This window comes from Camelus bactrianus, chromosome 8 (assembly GCF_048773025.1).
Source record: "Camelus bactrianus isolate YW-2024 breed Bactrian camel chromosome 8, ASM4877302v1, whole genome shotgun sequence".
Lineage (NCBI taxonomy): Eukaryota > Metazoa > Chordata > Mammalia > Artiodactyla > Camelidae > Camelus > Camelus bactrianus.
Genome location: NC_133546.1, coordinates 45,828,106 through 45,849,702, shown reverse-complemented (window position 1 = coordinate 45,849,702; position 21,597 = coordinate 45,828,106). Strand labels below are relative to the sequence as shown.

At 41.2% G+C, this 21,597-nt stretch overlaps 1 protein-coding gene across 3 annotated transcripts in view; it reads right to left on the bottom strand.

Moving 5' to 3' along the window:
* Window positions 1-9,820, bottom strand: part of SCML4 (Scm polycomb group protein like 4) — a 127,633-nt gene extending 117,813 nt beyond the window's left edge. For 2 of the 3 annotated variants that reach the window (XR_012508678.1, XM_074368548.1), the window contains exons 1-3: window positions 9,606-9,819; window positions 7,732-8,412; window positions 5,750-5,877 (exon numbers count right to left, since the gene is read on the bottom strand). Coding sequence is in view for 1 of the 3 variants with exons in the window: in XM_074368548.1 (XP_074224649.1) it covers window positions 5,750-5,877; window positions 7,732-7,807 (204 nt within the window). In the remaining 2 variants the exon portion in view is untranslated. Of the gene's footprint in view, window positions 1-5,749; window positions 8,413-9,605 lie in introns of all 3 variants that reach the window. The other variant, XM_074368549.1, reaches the window with a different exon arrangement.
* Between the last annotated feature and the right edge of the window lie 11,777 nt (window positions 9,821-21,597).

The following is a 21,597-nucleotide window of genomic DNA, read 5'->3' as shown; positions in this document are numbered from 1 at the left end:
GGAAGGAGGAAAAGGTGGGATGAGTTCTTCAAGCTACACCTTCATCTTCCAAAGTAAAAGATCAACAGACTATATCAAAAACAAAAAATAATCAAGAAAGGGCAATACATGCAAAGCAATTAGAAATCTAAGCAAATATCAGAAGGAAGAGCTAAAACTATGGTTGTCTTTAGAGAGTAGGGACAGGAGACAACTATTTTTGATATACATCTTATAGAATTATTTGGCCTTTTTAATCTGTTTCTCAAAAGATAGATACATTTATACATAAAATCAATTAAATAAAAAATTTAAGCATGCTCATTTTTATAGAAAAAAAAACATTGATCTTCTATCTCTAAGAGTGGAGGAGCTCACAAATACTATGAGCATGATTTTTTTCACCTACAAAGAGTGGGCATTTTTAAAAATACGTAATAAAATTCAACTATAAAGTAAAAATTAAAAACAAAAAATTTTTTAATATAAACCTAATTACACTGCCTTATTTAAATCATAATTAAAAATGTCTGTTATTACAGATACTTTATGAAAATACTTACCATTGCTTTCTAGTTGGATACTGGATTTTTTTTCTTGGAGAGATCCAATGAGCAATGTAGTGTATAGAACAATGCCCGGCACACAGTGGGCACTCAATAAATGTTTGTTAAATGATAAATGAATGAATGAGAAATACTAATTTTCTGAACATTTGTGAACATCTGAATGAGTGACAGAGGGTTCCTTGAAAGCAGAGACTTTTTGGGTCCTGATCTGGGATAAACGATGTGACCCACTATGCACCTAGCACCCAGACATCATAGACATACAAAATAGGCACCTTTTGAGCTGTCTTGCATACAGATTCTCACAGATTCCTAACTTCTGAATGTCCTTCCCCTAATTTATAGTAAGTGAAATGACAGGGAATCTTTACTCATTCATTCATTCAACAAATATGTAATGCCTTCAGTGTACCAGGCACTATTCTAGGCTCAGTTTAACAAACTGACCAAAATCTCTAGCCTCATGGAGCTTACTTTCTACTGCAAAGAGACAAACAATAAGCAAGATAAATAAATAAAATATGTACATGTTAAATGGTAATGAGTGACAAAGAGGAACATTTAAGCAAGGAAGGGGGATAGAGACGGTCAGGGTTGCAGTAAGGAGGAAGGGCTGTAATTAAAATTAGAGTAGCAGAGAAAGTCTCCTGGAGGTGAAGGTGTGTTAAGACCTGAAGGCAGTGAAGGGGGAGCCATCTGAGCCTCCGCTCCTCCTCCTCCTCCTCCGGGCCCCTGAGAGTGGGAGTAATGTCAGTTAACTCAGAGAAAGGATACGAAGATTCTAGAGATTGAATTGTTTGCTCTCTTCCATGACTTTTGTGATGTTATCAGAGAAACCTCTCTCTCCATCTATCTGCTCAAACCCCAAAGACAACATCTCCCTCCCTCCACCCATCATATCACATCACACAATATAAAGCGAAAGGTCATCTGTATTGACCAGCATCAGTAACTTATAAATAGGTTTATAAATAAAGTGTAGCATTGTAGTCATCACCTTTTTTGTGTGTGAGACATAACTGATTTATAACATTGTGTACATTTAAGATGTACAACATGTTGGTTTGATGTATTTATATACTGCAAAGTGATTACCACTGTAGCCTTAGCTAACACCTCTATGATATCACATAATTATCATTTATTCTAGGGGGAGAAAACATTTAAGAACTAGTCTCTTAGCAACTTTGAAGTCACCTCTCTAATAGGCCAAGATGATTTCCATTTTTATTCTAAAATGGTCTCAAGTTATAAACCAGCCAACTAACCCTTATCCAGAGCTTTGTTTGCCAGACACTGTGCTAGATGCAGGGGGAACAAATACAGCCCTTTCCATCCTGGACCCCCCGATCACAGGTACCAGCAAAAACACTCCTTTACATCTGAGCTCTGAGGCCAGACTGCCTGGATTCAGATCTTGGCTCTATCACATATTACGTGAGTCATCTTTGGCAGATTACTTGTGTGTGCTTCAGTTTCCGCATCTATAACGTGGGGGTAAAAATAGGTTACTTGTAAGGATTACATGAACTAATATATTTAAAGTGCTTATAACAATACCTGGAATGTTACAAGCTCTCAACAGATGTTAGCTTTAGAAATGACATAGAAAACTTATAATATTAAAAAAAAAAAAACATTTGTAACATCTAGTTTTTCCTGGGAGGGAGAGAGCTAATATCCACAAGTCTGACCTGTGTAACTGAATGAATTCCTCCTCCTCCACACATCTCTGTTTGCATCCAACGATGTACACAGGGACTTAGGACTGGTGGGGAGAGTGGGAGGTAGGAAGGTTTTTCTTCTTTTTTTTTTTTCAATTTTATTGATATAAGCTCTTTATTATTTCCTTTGTTCTGCCTGTTCTAGGTTTAATTGCTCTTCTTTTTCTTGTTTCTTAGGGTAGAACCTTAGATTACTGGTTGGAGACACTGCTTCTTTTCTAATATAAGCATTTGAATGCTATAAAATTTCCTCTAAGCACTTCTTTAGCTGCAATCCACAAATTAGATATACTGTATTTTCATTTTTATTTGGTTCAAAGGATTTTTAAATTTACCTTGAGGCCCATGGGTTACATAGAAGCGTATTAACTGCCAATATTTGGTGATTTTCCAGATATCTTATCGTTACAGAATTCTAGTTTAATTCCATTATACTCCAAGAACATACTTTGTGAGATTTCCTTTTTTTTTTTTTTAAACCTTTCCACCTGCCCTCCACCCCACTGGCCCAGCAGGGGCACTCTGCACATTGTCCAGGCAGCACCACCACTCTCACACAGGGGCCAAAATTCCAAGAGCCAAGAAGAGGTTTCCATTTTAAAAACTATGTTAAGGAGAAGGAGGGTATAGCTCTTCGGTAGAGCCCATACTTAGCATACACGAGGTCCTAGGTTCAATCCCCAGTACCTCTATTAAAAAATAAATAAACCTAGTTACCCCCCACAAAAAAGAGACTAAAACAAACAAACAAAAAGATCAACTAAAAAAAAAGTGTGTTAAGGTTTTCTTTATGAGTCAATATATGGTCTGTTCTGGAGAATATTCTGTGTGCAGTTGAAAAGGCTGTTTTCTGCTGCTGAGTGGAATATTCTATAATCGTAAATTAGGCCAAGTTGGTTAATGATATTATTCAGATCTTCTGTGCCTACTGATTTCCTGTCCACTTTTTCTATCAATGATTGAAGTCTCCATCTGTAACTGTGGCTTTTTCTCTTTCTCCTTCCAGTTCTAGCAGCTTTTCTCTGCGTCTCTTTGAGTACTGCTGTTAGTGGGCACACATTTCGTATCTCTGTGTCTTCTTGGAGGATTGAACCCTTTATCATTATGTGTCAGCACCATTTATCCCTGGTAACACTCCTAAGGGTGAAGTGTACTTCTTCAGGTATTAATATAATATAGCTATTCTAGCTTTCTTCACTGTTTGTATGACATTTATTTTTCATAATTTCCTCATAATGTATCTATGTTTTTATATTTAAAGTGATTCAATATCTTGTGGCCTGATATATATGCAATGGGAATACCAGAAGGAGAAGAGGGAGAGAGTGAGGCAGAAGAGATATTGAAAGAACTAATGGCTGAGAATTTTCCAAACTTCCTGACAGACAGCAAACAAACCCAAAAGCTCAGAAACATCAAGCAGCAAACAAACAAAAACATCATACCTTGGTATATCATTTTCAAACTGCAGAAAATAAAAGATGAAAAGCAAATCTTGAAGGCAGCCAGAGAAAAAAGGTACGTTACGTTCCCTGGGGAAGACAGGAGACTCTCAAAGAGTAGTCAGGAACAACATTCCAGTGCCCCTTTAGAAGGTCATAAAGGCAAAAAGAAAAAAAAAATCTAGACTTCACCAAACTGAGCACCTGTATTGCAGCAATCTTGAAACTTTTAATAACATGTCTTTGAGCACAAGATATTAGAGAAGACTCTTACTCAAAGTAATCCAGGAAAATGACTCCCCACACACCGTATACTTCTGTTACCAGTTTCTTCATCAACCTGCCTGCTCTTCCCGCCGACCCTGCTAGTGACTTCTGAGCTGTCCTCCCACAGGCCCTACAAAGGGGAGTTGCAGAAGAGCCCGACACCTGCAGGCACATTCAACCTCGGGGAAGGAGACTGAACATGTTGCCAGTTGCGAATGACCCACCCAAACTTCCTGAAACAGAGGCTGGAGGGGGAGGGAAAGGGATTTACCACAACTGCTCTCACAAGAATCAGAGGGGCCACTAGCGAAGAGGCTAGAGGGTATGGAACCAGGGCTGCTGGCGATGTCCAGCTGACCAGCTTCAGCACCTACACTCTGGTTTCCATACCTCCACAACAGAGAGAGAAAAACCAAAGCAAAAGAAAAAAAGAAGACAAAGAAAAATTATAACAATAGCAAAGTGAGTAGTGGAAACAATCCAGGACACAGTATGAGAAGGAAATGAGAATGTGTTTGTTAAAGAAAAGCCTACACGTGAGATGGTAGACAGGAAAACTGGAAAATAAAATGTACCCCATGACACAGAACAGTTAAATGATGTGCAACAGATGTGAATGTGTATGGAGGAGAAAAGGAAATGAAGAGACTGACAGAAAGAAAGCACATAGTGGCTCTGAGAGGGTGAGTGGGTCTCCTGGAGCAGGGCTGACTCCCCAAAGCACGGGGATATGTGTCGTCCAAGGACGGTGCCAAGGAGGGGAGGCAGGAAAAGGGTGTTGGTGCCCATATACACAAGTGATCAAATTAAACAGTCTTCTCTCCATAATCTCTTTTTACCTTGAAAGTATTGAGAAAAATTATTAATGTGCTCACAGTGGATCAAGAGACTCACGATTTAAATGATCTGTGGGTCCTAATTAGCAGTCATAAGCCTCCAATGTCCTTAAACATGTGCAGAAGGGTGTTAAGCCCCAGCTGCTCCTGGGCTCTCACCTGGATCAAGGCTTCCTCAATTTACCAAGTAACTTTATTTTTAAGGACAGAATCCAATTCATTTTCCAAATAGCTCCCTCTGGAGTCCCAAACAGCACTCGCAGTGACAGCAAGGGGACGCCCTCCCTGCAGTCAATTCTCCATCCCATTTGTTCACAAGCCAAATTTTGCACCTCCAACACACTATGTATTTTAGGGAGATTAAAAATTCATATCCCCAACTTAGTGACATAAAGGATCACACTTCAGCATGCACACACACAAAAAATCTGAAATTAGGCTTGGGGTCAAAAAATCTGTCCTAATGCAGCAGGACACGATAGCCCTGACTATCCCCAGGGGGACCAGAAATGGTGGGAGATTGCATGTGCTATTAGCCTGTTTTCACACTGGACTTAGCAGCTACTAGAAAGGTGATGGTTCTCCGGAAATTACAGAATGATTGATTGGATTCTTTTTGTCTGTATTAATTAATGGAGGAACTGGGATTTTCTTCCTTGCTTGCATGATTTCCTGTTAGTAATTAGAATATTAAAATCTTATGGGACGATAAGGTGACCAAAGTCTGAGTCTGAAACTCTTTAGTGACCATACTCCCTTAGGAAGAAATAGGCAAGGCATTATTCTGAATCCTCAGATTTCAACTGTGTGTGACAGAACACGGAGTTGCATTAGAGTTTTACTGTCCGAGTAAGAGGATACAGTGTGAGGAGGCAGGCTTTTATGAGACCCAAATTACTATGAACATTTACTGCACGTTATTAAATTTTTACCTCAAGTCCTCCGAATGCCTGCCCTTGTTTTTCTTTCCTGGACCAATTCCCAGCTCCCTGTTGAACTTGGGTGCCACACATGTTGGACAAATCTGTAGAGGATGCTCTGCTCAGGGTCCTGTTGCCACCTGCAGTGAGAGGAGACAAGTGGGCCCCTGCCCTTGGGGAGAGAAGGACCCCTCCCTGAGGTGAGCATCTCCATCACAGAAAGGCTCACTGTGAAGAGGAAAGCACTTCTCCTGCCAGGAGCTCAGCTGGCCTCTCAAACCAAGCTTAAGTGTCTGACAGGAACAGCGAGCTCTCCCAGGAAGCCAGCACTTCCTGGGTTCTAGGAGCTTCCTGACCAAAGCTCCAGCCTGGTAGCCAATGCCCTGTCTATTGAGGTGCTGATGGGACCCTCAGAGAATCATCTATCAGGAACCAGGGAATTGCACCTTCATTCATCGGGACTTCCTTGGGGTTATGGACTGAACTATTTCTCACAAAAAGATATGTTGAAATTCTAACCCCCATTACCTCAGAACATGACCTTATTTGAGATGGGGTCTTTACAGAGAGAATCAGGGTAAAGCAAGGTCATTAGGGTGGGTTATAATCCTCTATGACTGGTGCCCTTATAGAAAGGAGAAATTTGGACACAGAGACAATGAGCTTAGAGGGAAAACAATGTAAAGAGACACAGAAAAGACACCATCTACAAGCCAAAGAGAGATCCTGGAATGATCTTTTCCTCACAGCCCTCAGAAGGAAGCAAACCTTGATTTTGAAAAATCTAGACTCCGTAACTGAAACAATACATTTCTGTTGTTTAAGCCACCCAGTTTGTGGTACTCTGTTACAGCAGCCCTAGGGAAACTAAGCTAATACACTTGGCTTCCTCTCCTCCAAGACTAAGCAGGTCAAGACCAACCAGGAGCTTATCTACATCTAAGCCGGTCCTGTTTCAGGTGGGATTCCGCAACGGAGTGAGGGAAATGAGCTAGCAAAGGCCAAGCAGTGTTACTAGGAATATACGGGATCCAGTCCCTCATGGGGATTGAGTCCCTTGACTCAAAATCTAAATGTAATGGACACATATACTCTGTGTGTGTGTGTGTGTGTCCCCCATTGGATAGTGGGTGTGAAATGGCTACCCAGAATTGGGGTCCCAGGAGGCTCCCACAGGCCCTGGTCAGGGTGTGTAGGGTGTGTGCAGGCAGTATCATGCCTTCCATATTTCTGCCCCACCCAACAGTTCTTTGGTCTCTGGTCAGAAGGTAAAGCTTTCTGCCAAAATAGCAAAATACAGATTTGTCTCTAAAAATAAATTAATAGAAAAATATTAAGTTTCTCGAAAGGAAAGTTTCCATAGACATAAAGAGTGACAGCTTTAGCTGAATTCCATGATCTAAATGATCAGTTGCTTCTTTTTAAAATCTGCTAAGAAAAAAAAGTTACAGACAAGGTTGTACTTGAGTTTAACTGAAACAAAACAGAGAAATTGGATTTTTTTAACTAGTCAGGTTTCTATAAATGGAATTAAAAATGTATAGATAAGACATTAAAAAGAGGAAACAGAAATGAGTATCTCATAGTGACAGCTTCACACACATTTATCTGCCCTCACCTTTCCCTTCCTCCCTCCACATAAATTCATTCCTGGCTAGAGTTGCCAGAAAAAAAATACTGGGCACTCAAGTCACATTTGAGTTTCAGGTAAACAAGGAATACACACACACACACACACACACACACACACACACACACACACACACACACACACACATTTAGTACACTACATGTATATACTATAGACATATATGTATATTTACTAAATATTTATATGTATATAAAATGTAATATATATTTAGTGTATTTTTCCAAACATATAATATAAAATACATATATACTATAAATTTAAGCAAAAGTATGTGCCAAATATTGCATGAGGCACACTTAAATACTAAAAAATAATTTGTTGTCCATCTGAAATTCAAGTTTACCTGAGCATCCTTTTGTGTGTGTGCTAAATCTGGCCACCCTGTTGTGGCCCCAAAGCGAGGCCCCTGACGATTCCATGGAGAGTGTGGCGGCGCGTCCTAAAGAGGATTATATTTATCCCGGGGGTGGCTGTTTCCGCCCTGCTCTAGCGAGAGGCCCTAAAGTTCACAGGGTCACCCCTCTGAGGCAACGACCGTAGGTAGCTGTCCTCCCCCAGGGTGGGGGGCAGGGGACTAGGGCCCGGGGACAGCGGGCGAGTCCCTTGGGGGCAGGGCGCCCGCTCTGTGCATCCGACAGGCCAAGGAGCGAAGCGGCAGGGACTCCCTTTTGCCTCCAGGGGTCCAAGGAGAAGCAGCTCTCCGTCGTGGGAAAGGGCAAAGGGGACGTGGTCGGGACTTCAGGGTGGGTAAAACGGCGATACCCGAGGCCAGCGGCGCTGGGGAACTTCAGCCGCGATCCCGCCACAGCGGTTCGGGCCGCGGGCTTCAGAGACGGGTCCCGGATGTCCCGGATCCCGCCAGCCAGTGCCTGACCTCCGCCGGCGGCTGGCGCTCCCTGGCGGCCACAGCTGGACGCGCCACTCGCTCAAGCCGTTCCCGCTTGAATCCGGACACCCGGTTCTGAGCGCCTGCACTTCGTGGCGGAGCGGGGCGAGGCGAGAGTCCTGGAGGAACTACTGCTTCCTGGGACAGGGAAGAAGAACGTCACCGAAGACACCTCTTTCAGGGTCTTCACGAACAAGGGAGTCACAGCTACGAGTTCCCCAAACATCTACCTGGTCACCTAGTTCTGGTGGCAGAACTGAGCCCCTGGTAGAAAATCCCCCAGGGGCAATCCCACTGTTCCTGAGAGCATCTTTGCTCATCTCCTCTGCAGGTATAGGTAGCTTAATGCTCTGATGGCCCCACCACTTAGACCACTTTGAGTAAATGTGATACGGAATCCACCTTTTCAAATATAAGACGTGCCAAACTGTAAGAAAAAAATACAAGCAGATGTCTTGCTCACTCAGAATTAGTAATATCCTCAGACTCTTGCTCCAAACTCAAAATAAGAAGAGCCAGGTCTTGGGTCTTGTTTTACATTATTCACACAGTGATCCCAAACTCTCCCCTTCCCACAATGCTGTGTGGATGTTCTCCAAGGCCGACAGAAAAATCAAGAGGCAGGTGTTCTAACTGAAACCCAAGGGCCAGAGACGGCCTAATAGCTGACCAACTGTCTCTCACCCTCCTTCTCCACCCCAAGCAAGATAACTCACAAACACGGTTAAAGTCTGCATGGTGGGTGGTTAATTTTATGTGTCAACTTGACTGGGTCAAGGTACTCTGATATTTGCTCAAACATTGGGCTGTTGTTACTGTGAAGGAATTCTTTAAAACAAGATTAACATTTCAGTCAGTAGTCTTTTAGTAAAGCAGTCTGTCCTCCATAATGTGAGTGGGTCTCATCCAATCAGTTGAAGGCTTCAAAAGGAAAAAGATTGACTTCTCCCAAGGAAGGAGGGAATTCTGCCTGCAGACTGCCTTTGGACTCAAGACTGCATCAACTCTTGCCTGATCTCCAAGCCTGCTAGCAGCCCACCCTGGAGATTTTGGACCCTTTACAGTAGTGTGAGCCAGTTCCTTAAAATCTCAATTTCCCTCTCTTTCTCAATCTCGCTACCTCTCTGTCCCTGTCTCTCAGATATGTAGATATAGAGATAGGTAGATACAGGTTCACTAATAGGATGTATATCTATAGATACCTATAGATACATTCTGTTCGTTCTCTTTCTCTGGAGAACCCTGCCTAATTCAATTTCCCCACAGCCTGGCACCCAGCTTAGCCCAGACCCATCCCTTTCTCCTAATCCAGAATTTGGCTCCAACAATACCTCTCTTTTGTCTTGTAAGTTTTTCCTCTCCAGTAGATGATCTCTTTCTGTGTAAAACATACTGTTGTTTCTCTCCTCTTAATAAAAAAAAAAAAATCTTGATCTCATTTCTCTTCCAGCGGCTACCCTCTTTCTTTGGTCCTCTTTGTAGCAACATTCCTCTAAAGTGTTGTGTACGCTTTCTGTCTGCAGTTCTCTCCTCCCATTCTCTCTGCCTTTTTATTGTGAAATACAACACATATTCAAAAAAGAGGGAGTGGAGGGTAAAAACAGAACTATACAGCTTAATAATTTATCCAAAACAAATACTGCTACCACCATCCAGGTCAAGAAACAGGACATTAGCAAGAGCGCAGAGTCCTTCCTCATGTCCCCTCCCACTTCCTACCCTCCCCCGCCCCCGTCTGCCCCCAGAGGTAGCCACCATCCTGCCTTTAATGAGCATCACTTCCTTGCTTTATTTTATTGTTTTACCTTCTAGGCATGCATCCCTGAGCACTGTACTTTTAGTTTTACCTGTTTCTTGAACTTTAAATAATGGAATAATCACATCTACAAAACAGAAACAGACTCACAGACATAGTAAACAATCTTATGGTTACTGGGGCAAGAGGGTGGGAAAGGATAAATTTGGGAATTGGAGATTTGCAAATGTTAACTACTATATATAAAAATAGATAAAAAAAACAAATTTCTTCTGTATAGCACAGGGAACTACATTCAATATCTTGTAGTAACCTTTAATGAAAAAGAATATGAAAACAAATATATGTTTATATATATGCATGACTGGGACATTATGCTGTACACCAGACATTTTGACACATTGTAACTGACTTATACTTCAATTTAAAAAAAATAATGGAATAATCAAAAATGTGTCCTGTGGCTAGGTTTTCACCCATGTTGACAAATGTAACTGCATTTCATTTATTTTCATTACTTTATAGGATCCCACTGCATTACTTATTGATTGTCGTGTAACAAATTACCCCAAGATTTAGCAGCTTAAAACTAACATTAATTATACAACCTATGTCCTGAGAGTCAGGAATCATTTGTGGCTTTGCTGGATGTTTGGTTTTGGGTCTCTCCTGTAGTTACAGTCAAGCTGTCATCTGGGCTGTAATCTCTGAAGACTTAACTCAGGCACTTCCAAATTCACTCACATGGCTTTTGACAAGAGACCAGCTCCTTGCCACATGGGCCTTTCCATAGGGCTGCTCATGACATAGATTCCCCAGAGCAAATAGTCCAAGAGAAAAAACATGAGTGAAGGAGCTCCCAAGATGGAAGCTGCAATGTTTTTTATAATCTAATCTCAGAAGTGACACACCATTACTGCTGCTGTGTGCTGTTGATCACACCAACCATCCTGGTCCAGTGTGGGAGGGGACCACTCAAGGATGTGAAAACCAAGAGGCAGGAATCACTGTGGACCATCTTGGAAGCTACCCACCACAACCTTCATATAAACATAGAAGACTTTATTTATCCATTCTATTATCAATCAATATTTGGGTTATTTCTAGTTTGGAGCTGTTATGAATAGGGCTTCTATGACCATTCTTGTCCATGTCTATTGGTGCATATGTGCATACAAATACCTGGAAGTATGACTGCTAGGTTACTGCCTGTGCATCACTGTCAAGTTTAATAACTAGTGGCAAACTGCTTTATGAAGTGATCTACATAGTTACATTCCTACCAGAAGGAGATGAGATTTCCAGTTGCTAAATGTCCTCACACCATTTGGTATTGTCAGTCTCTTCTGCTTCTCTCATTCTGGTGAGCATGTAGTAATACCTCACTGTGGTTTTCACTTGCATTTCCCTGATGGATAAAGAGCTTGAACGGCTTTCACGTATGTCTTTGGACCTTGGGATATAGGGTTTTGTGAACTGTAGCAGACATGGAGACACAGCACTCAGCTCCTCCTTCCTAGAAGGACTGGCTGCCCAGCAGCGGAGAGTGTGGTCCCCAGACAGCCTCCAGCCAGCAGCGCGTTCAGGGTCAGCCTCAACCACAGAGAACCACCTTGTCCAAGGTCACGCTCTTCTGGGGAGCCCATGCTCTGACTGAGCAAGGCGGACTCTGCAAGCACAGCCATTTCAACCTGACATGGGACGTGGGACACAGGACACATTACTGAGCAACCCCCACTAGGTTAGTCCAGGCTTTGCCGGGCTGACATCGAAGCTCAACTCCTTTCTCTGCCAATCCTGCAGTTCCTCCCCCATTTTGTTCACAATAAGCATCTTGATTTTTAATAAACATCTTGCACCACAAACTCCTTCTCAGGGTCTGCTTCTGAAGAGCACCATACTTTGAAAATCTAGGACACAAAGTGTCTTTTTAAGCCTATTGCCCATTTTTCTATTGAGTTGTCTTCTTCTATTTTTCTATTTCTATTTTTCTATTGAGTTATCTTTTCTCTTACCAATTAGTAGGAGTTATTTGTTTAGCATGGATGCAAGTCCGTTGTCAATTACATGTGTGGCAAATGTCTTCGCCCGCTCTGGGGCTTGCTTTTCATTTCTTTATTGTGTCTTTAAAGAACTGAAGTCTTTTATTTGGATGTAATTCAGTTTCTCAGTTTTTTTCCTTTTTAGACATGCTCTTTATATCCTACCCTAAGGTCATGAATAAACATACTCTCCTGTATTCCTTTTATTGTTTCCTATATTCCTTTCTCCTTTTATTGTTTTGCCCTTCAATTATAGACTTACATGCCACCTGGAATTAATTGTTGCATAAGTGACACAGGAGCCGTGTATCATTTTCTTCTCCCCCAAATGAATATCCTATTGTCTCAGCACCATATTTTGAAAATGCCTTCCTTTTTTTTTTTAATGAGGGGGAAGCAATTGGGTTTATTTATTTATTTATATTTGGAGGAGATACTGGGGATTGAACCCAGGACCTCCTGCATGCTAAGCATATGCTCTACCACCTGAGCTATACCTTCCCCCTTGAAAATGTCTTCCTTTGCCCCACTGTTCTGCAGAGCGAGCTTGTCGCCTATATCAAGTGTGTGAGTCTGTCCACATGTGTGGGGTCGTTTCTGGATTCCCATCTGTATCATTGGCCTCTTTGCCCTTGTCCCAGTACCACACTGTCATACTTCCCATTCTAACTTTCAAGCCTGCTCGGAGTGGGGTTACGTCTCCAGCTGTCCCACTGACGTGGCTCTTAGGAAGCTCAGCACCACCCCCGCTTGACTAAATCCAGTGGTCAGTTCTCAGTGCTCATCTTTCTTGCCTTCTCAGTGCAATTGACACCGGTGATACCTCTTTCTTGACAGTGTTTGCTGGGACACCACACCTTGGTTTTCCTCCCAACACGCTGTGTGCTCCTTCTCCGTGTCCTTCCCCATTTCCTCCTCTTCTGCCCGGCCTGACACTGTTAACTCTCCTCAGAGTTCAGACGCCTCTGCTCTTATTTCTTCGTCGATCTCATTCAGAGAGTAAATGCCATTTTACCTCAAATTTCTATTTTTGTTGGACCTTGTTCTTAAACTTTACACTTATATACTCGCTGCCTACCTAACTTTTCCCTTTGAAGAATCTCAGACTAACATACCCAGCACAGAGCTTATAATTTTTTCCCCCCAAATCCACTCTACAATCTTGCCTTGACCTTCTCAGCTGATGGCACCTCCATCCTTCTAGTTGCTCAGGCACAAAACATTAGAAGCTTCTTTACTCGACTCTTCCTCTCATAACAGCACATCCGCTTCATTAGAAAATCCTGCTGGGTTTACCTTCAAAATATGCACATCCTAAATCCAAACATCGCACCCCACCTCGCAGCTGTCACCTCATCAGAGCCTCCATGGGGACAAACAGGTAGCTATGCAGGCAGGCCTCGTTTTATTGTGCTTTGCAGAGATTGCTTTTTTTTTTTTTTTTTTAACAAATTGAAGGTTTGTGGCAACCCTGAAAGTCTATCAAAGCCATTTTCCATACAGAATTTGCTCACTTCATGACTCTGTGTGTGTCACATTTTGGTAATTCTCACATTTCAAACTTTATAGTATTTGCTATGGTGATCTGTGACAGTGACCTTTGATGTTACTATTGTGAAAAGATTATGACTCACTGAAGGCTCAGATGATGGTCTGCTTTTTAGCAATAAAGTATTTTTAATTAAGGTATTTATGTTGTTTTTTTAGGCATAATTCTGTCGCACACTTAATAGACGACAGTATGGTGCAAACATAACTTTTACATGCACTGGGAAACCAAAAATTTCTTGTGACTCAGTTTATTGTGATATTCGCTTTATTTTATGCGGTCTGGAACAGAGCCACAGTATCTCTGAGGTGTGCCTGTTACAGCGCTCATTGCCTTATAACACATAAAATTTCCAGGGAGGTTTCTGCAGTAAGCACCTAATTGGTCTTCCTACTTCAATCTCTCTCTCCTTAGGTTTTGTTGTTGTTGTTGTTGTTGTTGTTGTTGTTTTTACACAATAGCCAGAGGGATCTTTTTAAGACAAAAACGCAAGGTCCTGTCACTCCTCTGCTCAGAACGCTGCAGTGGCTCCCACCTCACTCAGAGTAGAAGCCGAAGTCCTAGCAACAGCCTACACGAGTTCCCGCCTGCTGCAGCCTTGATCTCGGGCCTATCTCTGAGCTCCCCTCCCGCTGCTCTCCCCTCCAGCAACTGGCGTCTCTAACAGTCTACACACAAGCCAGCTGCTCCCGCCTTAGAGCCCGTGTGTCAACTTTGCTCTCTGTCTGGAACACTCTTCCCCCAAATAGCTGCACGGCTAACTTCTTCACCCCTTCAAGCCTTGGCCCAGCTTTGAAATGCAATCTGTCTTGACCACAGAAATTGAAACCTGCTCTCCTTCTGCCCTCCTTGCCTTTCTCTAGTGTTTCTTTTATCCATCACACTTGTCTGTCACCTTTGATTATACTATTTAAATTAGTTATCAACTGATTATGTATGGAAGGGATCTTTATCTGCTTTTTTTTTTTTCTGTTTTGCTCTCTTTGTATCCAAGCACCTAGAACTGTAAACCACAGTCTACTGTAAGCTTTGTCCTCTGCCCCGCCCCGTGGCCTCAGGCCCCTGTACCTGGTGCCCGGGGGGAACCCCGGGAGGAACCCCAGGGAAGGGCTTCCTGTCTGGCCCTGCTGTTGGAAGCAGTGGTGCAAGACAGGGGTGTTGTGTGATGCAGCGCAGCCCCCTGTGGGGGAAGGTGCATGGGTCCCAGTTCCTGTTCTGTCACCAAGTGTGACAAGTCACTACTCTTCTCTGGGTCTCCGTTTCCAGGTCTGTCCCTCACGTCAGTGCCTGGCCCTCTGTGGGTGCAACTGGACGTGCAATTAACTTCAAGTCACAGCTGCTGAGAGGGGGCCTCCCAGGTTCTCAGCACTTGCATACATGCCTTCATAGCTCCTCACGATAACACCACCCCATGGAGGCAGCTCCAAGACTGAAATCCACGGGGTTTGTTTTCATACCGACATTCCAGTTCTGCTTATATTAAGCTGTGGAAGGCTGGGGGTCAGGCACTTGGTTCAGTCAGATTATAAGTACCTAGTACTAAATGCAAAGAAAACTTTACAAATCATACTGTTGGAGATGGAGGATGGCTTTTTTTTTTTTTTTAGATTTTTTTCTTGCTCTAAAAACTATTTTTTTCAACACACTGAAACGTTCACAATTCTACTCAAAACTCAGTTTTAGTATCATCAAACCTAAACTCGTCTGAGATGCGCTGCTCCTGAGGTGTCACTCCTGACATACAGAGAGATACCCTGTCATTATGTCAGCAGGCTTGAAAGATGTGGGGGTTCAGTGTATAAAGAAATAATTCCATGAGTCATAACACTCCAGTGTCATCTCCAATTCTCGAAAGCACTTTGCTGAAAGTCACACTAATCCTTATAATTTCCATGACAATAGGCCCAGATTGTGTTTTGTGAGTAGGGGTGTGGTAGGTGGGGAAGAGTAATTGCAGAGTTGTGAAGGAGCTGGTTGTGGGGAAAGCTGTACCTCCAAGACACGTGGAAGGGGTGCCTTGCTTCCCTTTGACTTGAGGCACCTCCCTAGTGCTCTCCGTCCTCTCTCTCTCATATGTGTTGTCATGTCAAGAACAAAAAACAAAACAAAACAAAAAGAACAGGAATTGTAGGCTTTCGGAAAATTTTGGAAAGTTGACATAGAACATACCCAGTGACCAGAGTCCCAAGAATGTGGCAGAGAATCAAGAAATTAAAAAGCTGGAAAAACTTTGGGTGTGATTATAAAGTAAATAGATTAATTTTAAGTAAATTTACTAATTTTTTTAAAGATATAGATGCAGACTGATTCATGTAAATGAGGGAGGTTATTGTTATCCCAGTATTACTGAATGTCTCCTTGAATCAGAGGCAGTTTAAATAGAAATAATGATTTTTAAAAAGTCACTCATTGAATTTTAGTCATATGATTTTTTTTAATTGAAATATCAGCAAATTTGATTACCCTCCTAATTCATCTGCATCATCTCTAAATGCCTTTTCACAGTCAAAAACAAAAATAAATAATCTCTCAAAGATGATCAGATGCCAGCACAACTGTTCAGAAGAATATTTCAGAGGTTCCTCAATTATTTCAACCAAAGAAGCTCCAAAGACTCCCTGGACTTGGGCAGCATCTTAGGAAAAAGGAATGTCAGCTGTTCTACAAGGATTCAGACTCACTTGGAGGAACACGTTCAGTTTGTTGGGAAGAGCAGGATTTTTGGAGGGGAGTGGGGTCAGGACATATTTTAGATTGAGGTTTTGAGGAAAGGTGCCAAAGCCATAATCAAAATCTTTTACATTTACAATATGTAACAGAGAGAGTGTCCATTTTTAGACACCCCCTTTCCACTGTCACATTGGACTGGATTCAACTTGGAAAATTCTGGATATGTTTTAGTTGGTGCATGTTAAGTAAACTGTCTTCAGTTGTAACATAAAACTATCTTTGACAGTAAAACATTCGCAGAAGGTCTAAAAGCACATTATTCTCAATGAAGATGGCCTTGCTGGTCCTAATTGTCACTTGAAAGTACTCTATACTTCTTCGTAAATAGATGTACTATTATATATTTTGAAGTTCAACTTTTAAGAGATGGCTTTCTATGGGTATCTCATATTTCTGCAAACCTTGTGAGCAGAGGCATACAATTTTGCTCCAGACTCTCTATTTATGTTTGTGTAGGGAACAGCCTTGGAAGAATGAGTAGCTCCCTCTTAGACAGCTTTGCTTGTATACCCTTTAAAAGAATAGGTTTCCTGAGGTCGAAATTCCTCAGCTGGGGCACAGTACACTCCGTGTGAAGCATCCACCTGAGCTACTCCTCATCACCGCTATGGAACCTGGGGACAGAGGAGCAGACGAGGAACAGGAAGCTCAGTCTGTGGTGCCTCTTACTGGGAGTCTTCTGTCTTCTGCATCCGTGACACTGTGACAGGTTAACTTATGAGCTTGCACATAGAGGAGAAACCTCAGACTTGTCACAGTTCTTGACACCTACCATCCAAAAATTAATTTTGTAGAATAAAAGGATTTCCTTGTCCTACCTGACCCCCCCCCCTCAAGCAAACAGTCTAATACAATTCTAGCAAAATTAGTAAATATGGACAGTCTTCTGGAGTTTGTTGCAAGGGGGCTTAATATTTCCAGCCAGAAAACTGAGAAGTAAATTTAACTTATGAAAGGACACATGTAAGACAGACTAAGGTTAGATAGAAATACAAAACATTAAAGGGAAGGAGGTAATCCTAGAAGGTGGAGATAGAGATTATAGAGCATGTCTTTAATTTTGGCTCTTTTAGTCCCACAAAGTAAACCATTCTTTGCTAAAGAAAATTATAGCCCTGTCGCCCTCTACCGGAGCCAGGCTAGAAACTGCAGGGAAATAGTTGGAAGTTGCTCTTTCTAGAATCTGCTCGTACCTATGTGGTATCCACTGCTGCAGTTATACAGAACTTAAAGTGTAGACTTCAGGTGTTCAGAAAGGTAAAGGAACACAGCACCCTTAGCATACCCAGCCTGACGGGTGAATGCTGAGCCAGCTAGTGCCGAAAAGAGAGTGGACAGCCCTTCTCACATGCACCTGTGTCTGTAGCAGCCACTGATTGCAGGGACCACTAACAGAGCTGTAGACTTTGCTGGAAGCCCCAGGAAGCTGCACTTGGCACTTCTGCCTTCACCTGTTCCACTTTCATTCAGTAGACAATAGATGCTTGGAATCCTCCCCTTGTCTATTAACCCCATCACCAAACCTACTTGGTTCCACCTCAAAAAATATCACTTTGCTACATGGTGAATGCCAACCCTTTGACTCCAGCAGAGGAGCATCACCTTGTGAACTCAAATGGTGAATACCAAAGGTCCGAACTGCAGTTTTAGCTTAAATGGCACTATATCGATACTTCAAAGCAGCATATCCAAATAATTTGATCACTGAAATCAGAAAAAAATTGTATAATGCACCAGTAAATGTATTATTTATTTATAAATCATAAAGTGTACAACTGTACAACATATTATGTACATTATAAAACACACAAAAATAGAAATTTAAAAGGATGAGATTAAATACAAATAAGCATTTTAACATTTTCCCAATGAACTGTACACACTCCCACCTGAAAGCACAGCCCTGAATCATGCCCATGATTGCTAGATTTGAATTTTTAGCTGAAGTTACAGAAAAATGTACAAGATCATAGCTTTTTTTCCTTTTTTTTAGTTTTGCAAAATAGCCCTAGCATCAAATTTAAATGTGCAAAGATGCTTGATGCTAACATTTTAAGACATATCTGGACTAACCACTGCACAGCTGGTAAAATGTCACAATGTGATTCACTGACAGCTGTTTCAGTTATCATAAGGCAGATTAAATAGGGGACTTCATGAAGTTGAGTAAGAATATTTGGGGAGGAAAATGCTTTGAAGAAACACTTCATAATAAAGGATGAGAATTTACCTATTTTTTTTTAAAGTCAAAAAGTAGCTAGCACCTAAAATAAATTCCTCTGCCTACAGTGGACTTAAAAAATAAATAAATAAAGACATTCCAAAAAATGACCATTAGCCAGTGCAGATGGTTTGCCACATACCTGCCTGCCCTAAAGCCTGTGAGACCTTAAGAACACCAATTCTTTGATCTGTATAGCCCCAGGGTCCAATCACAGACCCGGCCACGTTGAAACTCAGTAAATATGTGATGATTGATGAACAACCCCTCGGAAAGCATGTAAAGTGCTGAATTACATTTGAAATAACAATTGTTGCTAGAAACACTCTGTATATGGTTTTGATTGGCTCAAGTAAACAACTGGATAAATGTCATGGTCAAGAATATGCTTGGTCTCATCACATTCAACACCCTTGCTCCCCTTTTCCACAGCAGTCCTCTGCCGTCCATCCACCCGCTCTGCTTCCAGCCAGGGCCTGAGCTTCCCACTGTGCAGGAGAGCCCTGCAGCCAGACAGGCTCATCCTTCTCTACTCCAGTGCTGGGAGAAATAGAACAGTGTGTCTGTCCTACGCAGAGAAACTTACTCAATGGACTCTTTAATTTTAAAGAAGTATTTGCAAAAAATTTTTTAAAAATTTAAAGGACAGGAACATTTGACTTCGAGATTGAGACATGCACGTGGAAAACACCATGGGGCCTCCAACAAGTTGTGTAACAAAAAGTTACAGCTTCAATTGTGGCCTCCTCATGGAAGAGTATCTTTTAACAGGTACTACACCAATGTAAAGAGATAAAAGCATTATACAGTTTAAGTAGCTTAGTTTCATAAATAATCAGTTTAACTTTGTATACACACACTGAATGTTTTCATCTATTATGTTCATCTATTATGTTGACAAAATATCACTCTTTCTTGATGGAACAAAACTGGAACTGCACTCAATAAAAGTTTCCATTCAATTAAATACAAACTAAGCTAAGTTAGTTGTTAAATCTCAATTAAGAGAAAGAAAGAAGAGATGAGAACTGTAACTGAGGGCTCAGTTCTTTCACTGTTGCCATGTGGAAAGAGCTTACCTACAGTACTCACTAGAGGAAACTGCGTTATTCGGTTGGGAGGTACACACGTACCACACAAATGGCAAAGGAAAACAGACTAGCAGAACTTCCTAAAGAGGTGATGCTGGTTTTTTAAGTACTATGGTGAGTTACTGGGTTGTGAAATCATTGTCTAGTCTTAAAATCAGAAGAAGCCAGTTGTTTGAATGAACTTACGAAGCCTCTTTTAAGACGAAAGAGCCACTAGAATAGAAATACTTTTCTAGAGAAGTATCCTTCAAGAAAGCCAGGACTGCCACATACCACACACACATTGTTTCATTTGCTCACTTTCCTTGCCTTCACACCAACCTGCCTTTTTCTCTAACTTCTCTTTCCACTGGATGCTACAGGCTGGCTCACTCCCTTCCACCTCACTTAGGTAACCAGCAGCTTCCCAGCAAAGCCTGACTCGAAAATTAAACCCACCCTCTACTTATAAAATGAAATAAATCCTCAGTGGCACTTCTGCTTGCCAAGGAAGGGTCTCACTAACACCTTTAAAAAGAAAAACAGGTGATGGAAGTGTCAGTGAAAAAACTGCTCTGCCCATGTTATAGGAAATATTACATCCTAAATTGAGAACCAAAAAAAACCCATTCATGTTTTTGGTAATTTTCAAATTTTATTTCCAACTACTGCAGTAACAAAATACTCGTTGTAAATCTGTATGGAAAGAGGCAACCTTTTAAGTAAACAAGGTCACAAATTAGTATTCCAACAGTACTTTGGTCTATGGAGATTTTGATAGGAGAGGATTATTACAATCAGTCCTGTAATATTACAGACTTATGCTTCCTCCATACTAGTAATAAAAATATTCATCTTATCTCAGTAATTCATCATGTACACATTTCTGCTCTTTATAAGCACTATCCTTCCAGGTTATACTCTGTGAATGTGTGAGGGGGAAATTCCTCCTGAGCATAGGTTTTTCTATAGTTACAGAAATAGCAGTCACTTCAGCAGTCATGTACAGTATTACTTAATTTTTAGTTGAAAAATAAAAAGAATGAGTTATCCTACTATATCCCTTTCTGGGAGTAAAAAGACACACACCGTTACAAACGTAAAATGAGTCAAACTTCTATTTTATTGACAGGAGTCCAAAATGAATACAAAAAAATGCCTCCTTTGCATGTTTATATATATTTTTTCCTTAAAAGGCTTCTGATAGAGTCAGGTAGATTAAAAGCTAAGAATGTATTTCAGCTTTTATAATGAACCTTTTTAAAAAGGTTTAATAACGTAAGTCACCAACATAAGAGAACATATGGTCCCACAATCATTTTTAGATTTATAGCTTATAAAAAGAATTAGATCCTGCACTGATCTGCTAAAATAGAGGCTTAAAAATGTTTTAAGCCATTAAAAGCCATTTTTATAATCTATCTGATAACTCTGGGCAATTAAGAAAAAGAAATCCAAAAATGTAGCCCTCTGTATTATGTGGAATGTGACAGAACGCCAAATTATGACCAAGATAGGCAAAAATAAAATGTTTAAAGCAATGAATGGAGCTGTTATAGTCTTATATCACTGCAAAATGTCAGTAAATGAATAACAGAGCTTATTAAGAGATTAAAACTTGAACAGATATTACTTAAAACATATTTTGTGGTGTTTATCATATTTTAATGTTTGCTAAAACTAAAGCTAAACAAAGAAAAGTCGCTCATTTATAGATTGTTTTTCATGTACCTTTACTTTTACTGGGACCATAAATTGATCAGATAATACAGCCCACACTTCTGGACAGTTATAACAAAGGGTTTATTATCATTTGCAGATGAAATAAATGCACCATCCCATACTTTAAAGGCTTTAACAAGCCTTAGCCATTTTCCAAAGTGTACCAAGGCACCACCACTGCCTAGTTATATTATGCACCCATTTCTAGTAAAGAACTAACACCTCCCTCAAAA